The sequence below is a fragment of the Cryptomeria japonica genome, chromosome 9 (genome assembly GCF_030272615.1).
Source record: "Cryptomeria japonica chromosome 9, Sugi_1.0, whole genome shotgun sequence".
NCBI lineage: Eukaryota > Viridiplantae > Streptophyta > Pinopsida > Cupressales > Cupressaceae > Cryptomeria > Cryptomeria japonica.
This window is the reverse complement of record NC_081413.1, coordinates 516,877,658-516,890,776: the sequence shown is the minus strand read 5'-3', so window position 1 is coordinate 516,890,776 and position 13,119 is coordinate 516,877,658. Positions and strand designations below refer to the sequence as shown.

At 37.2% G+C, this 13,119-nt stretch overlaps 1 protein-coding gene across 1 annotated transcript in view; it reads left to right on the top strand.

The window, feature by feature from the left end:
• LOC131066919 (protein MICRORCHIDIA 5) overlaps positions 1-5,115 on the top strand; it is a 131,693-nt gene extending 126,578 nt beyond the window's left edge. Inside the window, exon 20 of the mRNA XM_058001817.2 lies at positions 4,350-5,115. Within this exon, the coding sequence (XP_057857800.2) occupies positions 4,350-4,403 (54 nt within the window). The 3' untranslated portion in view covers positions 4,404-5,115. The remainder of the gene's footprint in view (positions 1-4,349) is intronic.
• Positions 5,116-13,119: the final 8,004 nt, after the last annotated feature.

Below are 13,119 nucleotides of genomic sequence, written 5' to 3'. Positions count from 1 at the left end.
TCAGTTTGTGATTTTGTTGGTCTTAAAGCACTCACTTTCTTATCTGGGCAACTTAGGATTGTGTTGAAATTTCTGCTCAAAATAACTAATTCCTTTTTCCAGTCTCCTATATATGCAGCAATCTGTCCTCATACTATATCTTTTCCTATAGAATTGGATGGTCCATAGTACATACACATTGAAAATAAAAAACTTCAAATTTGATATTATGTTGGAAACCTTACGGACCTGCTAAATTTGACTGCGAGTCACCACCTCAAGTTTGACACAGCTGGGTGACCAAATAATCATAATTCCTCCATAAGCACCGACTGCTTTAACCATACTTCTGTTCCACCTATTGTGATATTTCAGGCAAGTTTTGTGTCTCTTCTCTTAGCTTTGTTTTTGTAGAATCCCTTATGTTCCAGGAACCTATTTTTTAATTTCTTAGTCTAGGGCACAAGGCAATTCAGCACTTCTGCACGAGAGAAGAGAATTTTTTGTGAATCTATCTATTGCAGAAAATAATCTACCACAACTAGATGACACTCACAATTCGCTATTGAATGCAGAGATAAGAAGTTAGAAGTTAAACAAGATTGAATTGGGAACACACAAACATTAAGCATGAAAGAATTGCACTTAAAGTTGAAAGGCTTCTTTCAATAGAAGCTACAATATGCAGCTTATAATCGTTATCAAATTCTATTCAACACGAAAACCAATTGACTATTAAAGTTCAGAACTCAATGAACAACAATTTCAGCAATATGCAAGCTTGAAAATCACTAGCCATCAAGGTGCAAATTAACACTTAATTAGACTGTTTACAGAGCAATTTCATGAAAATAAATGAAGGAAACTAACTAAACTTATACCCTAATAAAAGCTTGATTGCATGAATGCAAGCTTTATTACAAATTGTCTTTCCACTAAACCTAAGATATGTGATTGTCATTTAAATTGACCTTTGAAATTACCACAAATTATCCCCTAATACTCACAGCTATAGCATGACAACTGATCTATTGATAAATGATCTAACACTAGCCAACTCTTGGCTTAAAATAGGGAATGCTAAGAATATTGTAAAGCTATAAATAGCACAGGTCTTTCCAGAAATAGTGACAGCTAAAAACTATTAGGATTTAAAAATAAACCTATCTGGAAAGCTGTTTTTGAATGATTCTGATGAAGCTTTCATGGCAAATTCTTTATTTTGATGAAGTTTGACAAACCTTCTGGAACTTTGATGACACTGAAACAATGACAATTCAATTTTGATGCCTTAAATATGAAGACCCTTTGTTGATTCCATTCATCACTGTGTACTCTTTTTATTTGCATTAAATCTTGATGGAAAATTACAAATTTGCAAATGTTCTGAATCTGATAAATCAGTTGTTGACTTTTTCTGCATCTCAAGAAAATGAAGAATAGAAGAGTTTAACATCCTTTATCAACAGTGAAATATTCTATCTGGCTTAAGCTTATAAGTATATAGAATTTTAAAGGTATTCCACAACGAACAGCACTTCTTATTGAAATTGGAATTTTCAGTAATGGATGTAATTCAATATTTTCTCTTCATTTGCAAAGACTTAAACTGAAAACAGATTGCTATTGCACTATGGAAATTAGCAACAATAATATAAAGAAATTTGCTACAGGACCAATTTTTACAGAGAATTGCACCTTATGATTCTTTGCTGGACTTGGTGTTAATTTCAGACTGGGAACAAGTCGCCTAGCTAACCAAGCCGCAATACTCAGCTACAAGGCCATGATTTTCAGAACTTTGGGTCTGCGCTATCGCCTTTCCACAAGTGGCACTTTTCCCCTTCAAGCTGGTCTCTTCACTCACCTCTGATCGCCTATGAAAGATGGGCATAGGTCAATCAATTTCTGCATTTCAATCCTTGAAGCCCTCAAGTTATATAGCTGCCAGTACCGATTTCTCGTGATGACTGAATCACCACCATAAATCGCTGGAAAGTGAGTCTGAATGGGGAATCGATCTGCCAAATAAAAGTTCTGGGGCTACATTCAGAACCAAGAACTCAGGGATTTCGTCCTGATGTTCAACAATTTGCAGAGAGAAATTATAATCTTAAAAAATGAAGTCGTGAATGCCCAGCCAAATCCCACGACGCCAATATATACAAAAATCCCCAATCAAAAAGCCATCGATTCTTCATGAATTGGAATTATCTCAACATAGCCGCCTCATTAATAAGTTCACCCTTAGCATTGGTTAGATTTGGGCATTAATTTAGTTTTGACCTTGAAGTACCACCTAGTAGAAATGAGGTCTTCACTTAAAATGGCCCCATTAATAATTCATAATGAATAATTAAATACAAATGTATGGTTACTTTATCTTTTTGGGCTCATTTTTAATTATTCACACATTCCCTTATTATTCATTTAATCTTCTAGCCTCAGGGAATGGAAAAGGCTAGAGACTTCCTCTCTGCTTATTCATTACTTGGAGGGGGACATTACAAGCAGCTGCAACTCCCAAAAATCTTTTGGTATGGCACTCAGAATTTCAGAAACAATCTTGCAACCTGCAAAGATCATAAAAGGAAATCTGTTTGCTGTTAAGGACAGCAGAAGTGAGTTGTCTTTAAGTTCAGAGTGAATAAGAACTTCTTTATATACTTTCACATCACCTTCATCTTGGTCAATCCATCCAAAAATATCACTCGCTTTTTTTCTTTTTATATTTTTTAGATAGCAAAACTATACATTGAATTTGCCTGGCCAATTTATACTGAAATAAGGCATTAAAAATATCAGTGCCTAATGTTAGCAGATGGCAAAAATGTAGAGGTTGACATATTTTTGGACAAGCAGATATCAGAAGAGCGCATGCGATTTTTCAAGGTAGCGGCCAGTTTGAAAGAGGTGCAATTTGTTAATTTTGTAATGTCGGTTGTGCTATTTCATGCTTCCGATATATATATTAATTTGACTACATATACTAATATGTTAACTTGTAGTATATACGTTAACTAATGATAAATAAAACCAAAGTTAACTTATCACGTTTGACCAACGGTTACATCCTTAATATACGTTTTGTAATTTATGTTCTATAGTCTAACAAAAGAGTTGTACGATTCTAGACAGTACTTTTTTATAGCAAAGATGGGGCATTGTCTTTTGATGCATAAGCATTTTTTTGTTTGGTAATTTTCCTTGTCTTTTGTCTTGCTTCTACAATTAATAACCATTCAGTGGCTATATTTTGACAGCCCGCAGTGCAAATCATAGGTTGTCAATGAGACATTTGGTGATAAAATTGTTCTGGGACATTTAAAAATCTATAATTATTTTATCGTTCTCAATTGAACAAATCTGCCGTAACTACCCTGCTAACCATAGTTTGAGCACTCTCCAAGGACTCTCCAGAGTCCCAAGTCCTATCTCTAGCTGAGTCCACTTGCCATTGACTCCCGAGGCAAGTCCGGAAGAGTTCTGGGGAGTATCATCCGAGTCTTCCTCCAGAACCCTCTTAGTCCCACATTCGGACTCCTGATTTTTGGGCATGGACTCTCGGGTCCACTTGGGTGCCCCTAGGGAGGTTAAAAAAATTTAAAAAACATAAAAAGTGACTTTTCCTTAACTTTTTTTTGGTCCAATCTTGACCAAAACAGGGCTGAACACCAAAATAGGAAAGGAGAGGAGAAGAGGAGAATTTGAGATCCAAAAAGACAATGTTAAAGAAACAATTCATCTTCATTTTTATACTGTAGCACCTTTTCATTCGATGCCTGACAAATTGAGTTACTTTAGAAGGGGAAAGAGGAAGATGTAGATTGTATTTGGTTGTTTTTCTCATTTTGACATATCATTATATGCAAACATTTATAAATTTATGACGCTGTTATACATTTTAAAGGCTGAAACTATGAGTATGAATTATGAAATTAACAAATGTTGAGTGTTTGAACAACATATGACATGTGTAATGTTTGAATTATGACAAATTGATAGTCAAATTAGGCTTTCATGTTCTCTAAATGAATTAATTTTTTTTTTATGGTAAAACTACTGTTTTCTTTTTTGCTGAGTCCTAGCCGAGTTCTGTGGCAAGTCCCAAGTCTGAGTCCTATTTTGGGCTGCCAAGTCAGAATTTTCAAACTTTGCTGCTAACATTCTTTAAGAAATCTTGATAACATCATTTCTTAGCATCTACAAATTCTCCTTTCATCATAATGAACCTAGCAACAAGGTTTTTAATTGAAATTTTCCTAAAATATGAATAGTGGAATGATTTCTTATATTTTTTATGTCGTGCTTTTCTTTTTTATTCATTATACTCTGATTTATTTAAAGATAATTTTTTTTCCCTTCAACAGAATGCTCGTCTTCGCATACAGGAGCTTGAACAGAATAAAAATGGCTTTAACTAGCTCAGAATGAACAAGGTTTGATGATCTTTTCAAATCCATTGACAACATGTTATATTCTTCTTATGTAAAGTAAGACTGCTTGTGAAAATTTCTAAATGAGCACCAAGGCTCTTAGTTTTGAAGCCTCGTACATAACACCAAGGATAATTGAGAGGGGAAAAGCAGCGGGGCAAATGGTTTTGTCCCTCAGCATTTTTTGATAATCAATACCAATTCTTTGGAGAGAGCACTGTTATTTTCAAGAATATTGACATGGTTCTTACATCTAACAAAATTTTTATTTATGTTGGTCATATGCACTACTCAGAGAGTTGCATAATATTTCCTCACAAGATAATAAAAAGCGGGGAGGGTATTAGGATAAATAGGGTATAAGCAAGCAATGTGTGTTACATTGCTTGCTATTAGCTGGAAGTAATTCTTCCTAAATTCCAATTGACTTCAAGTCAAGCACTTTGTTGTCAAAACAATTCTACAATTTATATAATAATTTTTGTACCACCACCACAGTTTGATTGCAGATCATCAAGGCAGTGCAGATTGTACGAGTAAGGTACTGGTTTACTTAATGTGAATGGCAATTTTAAGCAATCTGAGTGCATCAAGAATTGTTGCTTTTACATTATAGGCAATTGATTGATGGATGATATATCATTCTTTTGTTAATATTCTGTCTTCAGCTATACAATTGTACATTATGATATAAGAAATAAAGGAGAATTTTTTAATCATTAATTTGTTGTTTTCTATGAGAACAATAAAACATTAGTTTGCAATGAATGAAAAACTTCGCTATTTATAGATGGAAAATAGGAATCTCTTACTCTAAACAGAGAGTTCCATTAACTTTCAAAAAAGCAATACTTTCCTTGATTGTGTAAGGTATTAGTTTACGCAGTGTGAACAGCAATTTTAAGCAGTATGATTCCATCAACAACTCTTGTTTTCACATAACAGGCAATTGATTGGTGGACGATATAACATTGGAACTGTTATTGTACTTTTTATTATTCTGTTGTTGACTACACAATTTGAGGTTTATGATGCTATGAGATAAGAATATACTAGAGATTTCTATCATCAGTCTCTTGTTTTTCATGAGAAGAGCAAAAATTTTTCTTGTGAAAAATGATAAATTATTGCTATTTATTTTGATGGAAAACAGGAATTTCTTACTCTATGCAAGGAGTTCCATTAACTTGTAAAACACCAGAATCCTCCTTGCAAATGGCAATTGCCTACCATTTGAAACAAATAATTGCACTTGAAAACCTCAAATTGCGCAAACTCTGGACTGACTCGCCTTTCAATAATTTTTTCCTCTTTTGGTTAGTAACTACCCATGTTTCTTTTTTTATGATGGAGAAATTATTAATAAAAACAAGTCTTTCACTTAGCCTTTGAAGGCAAGCAGATCATTATTGATTACTGAATGCATGAACCATTTTTAGGAGCGACTGCAGTCCTACTGTGAAGAGATGATGACAATGACTTATAATGCCCTTTAGACTAGATTGGTTCTTTAGATATGTTTGATATCTTAATATAATGGGCACCTTAGAAGGAAGCATGCTTCTGTTGGACACAATGGATCATTGAGAGGGGGGTGAATCAGTGATTTAAACTCTTTTTCTTTAACAGAGAGATACCGGTAAAGTAGAGGACAAGCTGAATGCTAACCGGTAACTTAAACAATGCAAGTAGAATGTGTGAAATGATTAACTAAAACATTAACATCACACACGAACAAGAATACATCACACAACATCGGATATATACGAGGAAAACACAATGTGGGAAAAACCTCGATGAGAATAGCTGTTGGACATCTTCTGCTCCAATCCAACCTCACAATGAAACTCTGATTATAATATTTAGGGCACTCCTGATTAATGAGCATGAACTCAAAGGAGCACCAACCCCTGCACAATTTATAGGCTACAACCTAAAGGAGCTACAACTCCTGCACTAAGCTACAACTTAGTGAAAACAATATGAGTCTCAGATATACAAATGAAATCATTGTTGCAAATGAAGGTTTGCAACTCTACAATATTCTCCTCTATCGGTTTCTCCCTTATCGGTTTGTTTTCTCTCCACCCACTTTGCAACCTGACTTTGCTGATAACTTTTCTAAATCCCCTCTCACAATGTACTTTCTCCTTCAATTCACACTTGATCACTCTTAATTAGGCACAACCTTTGCCGGTTTGTCACCTCTGTGATCAATGCACACTCTACCGATCGTTCCCTACATCGGTTTATACTGCTTCTCCTTATCAGTCAAATCTTCACTCATAAACATTTGAAGTGTTTTTCTCTTCGGCTATCAGACAACAAATTTACACTTGTCTTCACTCTGCAACAACAACTACAACAGTCTCAAGTCATCATATTTAAACTTGAGCTTTCCCGCCACGAAACAATTCAAACTCGAAGCGTTTAGGGTTTCCTTTACTCTACACAATTTGCATGAGATCCGATGCAGTCTGTCTTGGATCGATCACCTGTACTCCAGGAATGCATCTATACACGTTTTCCATTATCTAATGCATAGTTGCTAATGATAGCAATCTCATACATGATTTTCTACCTTAAGTCTGTCGGCTCTTAAAAAGCTCAGCTATTTCCTTCTCGAGATCTTGCAATTTGATTTCTTTGCTTTGATCTAGGTGCCAACTACTCCTTGATCTTCCTCTGTTATTCTTTCTTCCTCGAGCCACATCAGTCAGTTACAATCTCGTGATTTTTGGTTGTTTCATTAATGTCGACTAGTTGTTTCAACCATGTCGATGGAGGCTTCATCGACCTCTGCATGTTTGCCACCTCAACTCCACATGGCATCACAACGGTCAATCACTTAGCTCACCGACACACAGTCGGTTCATACTTGAACATTCAACAAACTCATCGGTACATGCCTTTATCAACGAGACCTTCTCTTCCTGCTAACCGGTAGTTCACACTACATCGGTAGCACATCTTCACCTCTGGTGATTTGAGATTACTTTAACATTCTGCCTCTTCATCATAAACATACAACCAAACTCCAGACCGATTATCATTCAACATGCTCACACACACATGCATCTCACCTCATACCAGTGAAGTCTCTGATAGTTTCAACAACTGCTTGTCTTTCACCATACCAGTTGACAAGCCTTCATGTTAATCTTCTCAATACCTTATTTGTCTTTCACCATACCGATACACTCTTCTTCATACTAGATGACATACCTCTACTGGTAGCTTGCTTGCAATACCGGCTGACATCAATGACAACTCAATGCCAACAATCTCCCTCTTTGGCATTGATGTCAACATTTTCTTTTCCGGTTTCTCTCCCCCTTTGACAACAATGGCAAAGGGAACCTTACTCTGACACCAATAATCTCTCCCTTGACTGCATTTGGTTAAGACACTCTCCACCCGTGTCCATGCTTCAAGATCCAAGAGTCATAAGATAGTAGCAATGGTTAACCCCCCCTGAATCATGCAATCTCCTATGCATTCAACTGCTTCTAGATCGTGGGACAAATCCCATCTTTTGTCTCAAATACTCAAATGGGCCCAAGGGAAGTGGCTTGGTAAATATGTCAACAATCTGCTCATCAGTGGGAACATACTCTACCATGACCTCCTTGTCAGCTACCTTCTCCCTCAAGAAGTGATACTTGATTGCAATGTGTTTTGTTCTTGAGTGCATTACTAGATTCTTGGAGATGTTGATTGCACTTGAGTTATCACATCAGATTGGAATGGGTTCCAGTATCTCCACTTGTATATCTTTCAGTGTCTGCTTCATCCATAAAACCTGTGAATAACATGCAGCAGTTGCTATGTACTCTTCCTCAACAGTAGATAGTGACACTGAATCTTGCTTCTTACTGTGCCATGATACTAACGGGTCTCCTAAGTAGAAAACACCTCCACTTGTGCTTTTCCGGTCATCAATACTTCCTGCCCAATCTGCATCAGTATAAGCCTGCAAAGAGATGTCTCCTTTCTTTGGATACCATAGACCATAGCTGATAGTTCCTTGCAGATACTTGAAGATTCTTCTGATTGCATTTAAGTGAGACTGTTTAGGAGCAGCTTGGAATCTTGCTACCATGCAAACAGGTTGAAACTACCGATCATAGACCTATACAATATTTGCTCAACTTCTGGTGATTCATCTAGTTTGCTCAACTTACAACTGGTAACCATGGGAGTACTTACTGATTTGCTGTCGTCCATTTGAAATTTCTTCAACATGTCTTTCAGATACTTGGTTTGGGAGATGAAAATTCCTTTCTCCATTTGTGAGATATGCAAACCAAGAAAATAGGACAACTCACCCAACATGGACATTTCAAACTCTGTCTTCATCTGATCTGCAAATTCTTTGCACATGATGTCCTTGTCTCCACCAAAGATAATATCATCTACATATACAACAACTATAATCATGTGATCTCCATTTACCTTGACATACAAGTTGTTGTTTGCATTCCCTTTCCGAAATCCTTGCTCCTTCAAGTATTTGTCTAACCGGGAATACCATGCTCTGGGAGCTTGCTTCAAACCATACAGGGCTTTCTTCAACCGGCATACAAAACTCTCATCTTCATGCAGCAGGTACCCTTCTGACTGTTCCATTTACACCTCTTCTTCAAGATTGCCATTGAGAAAAGAAGATTTCACATCCATCTGATATACTTTATATCCCTTGTAGGTTGAGAAAGCTAAAAACATTTTGATTGCCTCTAACCTAGCAACAGATGCAAAGGTTTCTTCAAAATCAATACCTTCCACTTGAGCATATACCCTTTGCAAACTAACCTTGCTTTATGCCGAACTATCTTACCTTCTTCATTCATCTTGTTCCGGTAGACCCATTTGGTACCTATGACATTTTTGTTTGCTGGTCCAGGAACAAGTTCCCAAGTTTGATTTTTCTCAATTTGTCTCAATTCTTCATCCATGGCATCTACCCACTTCTCACTTTTGTTGGCATCATCAAAAGTTTTAGGCTCTACCTTAGTCATGAGACAAAAATTTACCTGCTCACTTTCTCGGGCTAATCTCCTTCTGGTCTGCACACCTTCATTCCTATCTCCTATCATCTGTTCTTTTGGACGATTCTTCTGCACATACCGGTTGGGGATCTTGTTTGGTGTATCTTCTACCGGTCCATTGTCAGACTGTTCTTCATTTTCAACATCTGAGTCATCAATGTATGGTGCCAGTGCAAAATTTCCTCTATGTGAGTCTTTATCTATTCTCACATTTACACTCTCAACCACCCTTCTCAATCTCTTGTTGTAGCATTTGTAGGCTTTATTGTTGGTTGAGTATCCCAAGAAGATTCCTTCATCACTTCAGGAATCAAAACTTCCTAATCCATCAACATCTCTCTTGATGAAGCACTTACTTCCAAACTCTCTGAAGTGCTTAAGTGATGGTTTCCTTTCATTCCATAACTCATAAGGAGTCATTCTACTATTCACTCTTAACTGTACTCGGTTTAAAGTGTAGACAACAGTATGAATTGCTTCCTTCCAGTATATATTCGATATGTTGACCTCATTCAACATAGTCCTAGCCATCTTCTTCACTGTCCTATTTTTCCTTCCTACCACCCCATTTTGTTGAGGTGTCCTTGCAGTTGAATACTGTCTTCGGATTCTATGTTTCTCACAGTAGTCAACAAATTCATTGGAAGAAAATTCTCCACCCAGGTCTGATCTTAATTATTTTAACTGGTGTCCACTTTCATTTTCCACCATCTTCCTAAAAATTTTGAATCTCTCAAATGCTTGTGACTTGTCATGCAGGAAGGTTACCCAAGTTATTCTTGAGTAATCATCTATGGACAACATGAAATACCTTTATTCGGCCAATGCTCTTGTCCTTGTTGGCCCACATAAGTCTGTATGTATCAGCTCCAAAGGTCTTGAGGTGTTATATTCTTTTGTTTTAAAGTTGACCTTTGCTTGCTTACCTTTGACACATTCATCACAAAATATGCTTGCCGGTTTTATGATCTAAGGTATGTTTCTCACATACCGGTTCTTGCTTATCTTAACCAGATTGTCAAAATTCACATGGCCTAGTCTTCGGTGCCACAACCAACTTTCATCAACTTGTCCCATCATACATGGGGACTCATAGCATTCCTTCAGATTGTAGACATTACCCTCTGTTCTCTTTCCTTCTGCTACCACCTGACCGGTACTCTGCTTCCTTATTTGGCAACCGGTAGAGTCAAATGAGAACTCGTACCCTTTGTCACATATCTGACTTAGACTCAGTAGGTTATCGTTCAAACCTTCCACATAGTACACATCATGAGCCTTGAGCTTTCCATCAATATTTAGTGTACCCCGCTCGACCTTTGATCTTGATGGAGGAGTTGTCATCGAACCAGACTGAACTACCATTCCAATCATCATGTTTGATGAACTTTTTCTTATCTCCGGTCATGTGATTTGAGCAACCACTATCAACTACCCATAAATTCCTCCTTTCAGCATGTAGAGCAGTCTGCACAATCAGGCTGGATTCTGTCTTGTTTTTCTCCTTTTCTACCCAGACCGATTTCTCTTCTTTCTTGTCCTCTTCTATCACTTTGTGTTCTTGTTTTGTTTCCAACTTCTCATCCGGTACAATTCTCTTTTGCTTGTCAGTTCTCAGCCGACAATACCTTGCTATGTGACCAAAATTTTGACACTTACAGCATTTCACATTAGCACTATAAGATGTACTTAGTGCATTCTTGTAGGACATTTGCATATTACTCCTACATTCATAACTCTTGTAACCAAACTCATTGCAATTATAACATGTGACATTTGTACTTTGTAATGCAACGAATAAGTTTCTACTCTCAAAACTAGGGCCGACACTCATTTTCCTACAATCTGCCATTCTATGACCGTACTTATTACACCAGTGACAATAACCATGAAAATTTGGAACATATCGGTTAGATTGTCTTGAACCTGCAAACAACTGCCTCACTAGGGGTCTTCCTTTCATGCTGCTCACCCTTGTGAATTCTTCGTGATCAATACTTGCATTTATCCTTGGATCTGCATGTCGGTGCATTGAGTACGGTCTCCGGTTCAATGATTGAGCATACCGGTTTTTGTGGTGGTTTCTAGCAGCATCTGTATATGTCTTCTTGTCGGTATCCTTGCCTACCGTGAATGTCTTCTTCTCTTCACCTTTATTTGAAAAAGTGAATTGTATCTCCTTATTAGATGTGTCTTTGTTGTTTGAGCTTTGACCTTCTTGAAAACCTAAGCCACCTGTATCTTTGGATTCCTTCTGTTTGCTCAACATCTTGTCTAGGGCTTTAGTGTTGCCTTCAAATTTGCTTCTCACTTTTATTTCTTTCTGACTTTTCTCTAAGTCCTTTCGGAGTTTCACTATTTCTGCTTCCAGATTCTGATGTTCCTTTTCCTTTTCACTCAGACCAGTACTGGTGATTTCACACTGACTTCACACATCCTCTTGGCCTCTTCCAATTGGAGTTTTAGATCTGCAATAGTTCTCTTGGACTCTTCAAGAGATCGCTCCAACGATTCTTGTTCTTCAACTGCAACCCTTTTTACCTTCTTTACGTCTCTTCTTGTTTTCTTTAGCTCATCTAGGGCACTAATGAGTTCTGCTTCAAGGTCTACTTCTTCTTGCTCTTCTTCTTCTGCTTCTTTAGGTACCGGTACTTCTTGATCCATAAAAAGGTTTGCTCTGACTTCATCTCCATTGCAACAATCATCGAGGTACTTTCCTCATCTGTGGTATCATCTTCATGTGTCTAAAGATTGCTTTGCTTTCGGTAGCCTTTTCTACCATGCCTGTAGACATTTTTCTTCCTATCCTTACTAAATTATCTGCTACCATTTGATTGATCATCTTCATTCTTATCACCATAAGGACATTTAGCAGCAAAATGTCCAATCTTTCCACAGTTGAAACATTTCAAAGACAACTTGCCTTTATATTTGCCTGAACCTGTCTTGAGTCTTTTGACAAAGTTTGCCATGATGTCATCAGAGTCTTCATTAGTTGCATCATGAGCAGATTCTTCTTTTCCTTTTCTCAAAGTCTTGAAAGTAACTTCTTTCTTCAGAGCATTAGTACCGGCAATCCATATCTCATAAGCAGTTAGGGAGCCATACAACTCATCCATTGTAAAGACTTAAGATCTTTTGCTTCTTCTATTGCAGAGGCTTTTGTATCATACTTAGATGTAAGAGATCTAAGTACTTTCTTCACTATCACCTCATCTTTTATTTCTTCTTCAAGCCCTCTAATGGTATTTGTTGTTTCATCAACCCTTTGGAGATAGTCAACTATCTTCTCTTCATCTTTCATCTTCAAACCCTCAAGCTGTGCCCTCAATGTCTGTAGCTTGGCTTCCTTGACTTTAGCATCGCCTTCAAAAATCTTCTGCAGCTCATCCCAAACTTCCTTGGTAGAGGAGCAGTGCATGACTTTAACAAACTCATTATCGGGAAACCCACTAAGAATGGCATTCTTAGCTTTAGCATTGTTTTCATATTCCCTCTTTAGCATCTGGATCAGTAGGGGGATTGTTAGGAACTGTATATCCATTTACTACCGACATCCATACATCATAACCTAGAGAGGACAAATAGGTTTCCATTCTTCTACTCCAAAAGGCATAGTTGACACCATCAAACATCTTCTGCAGCTTGGCTTCCTT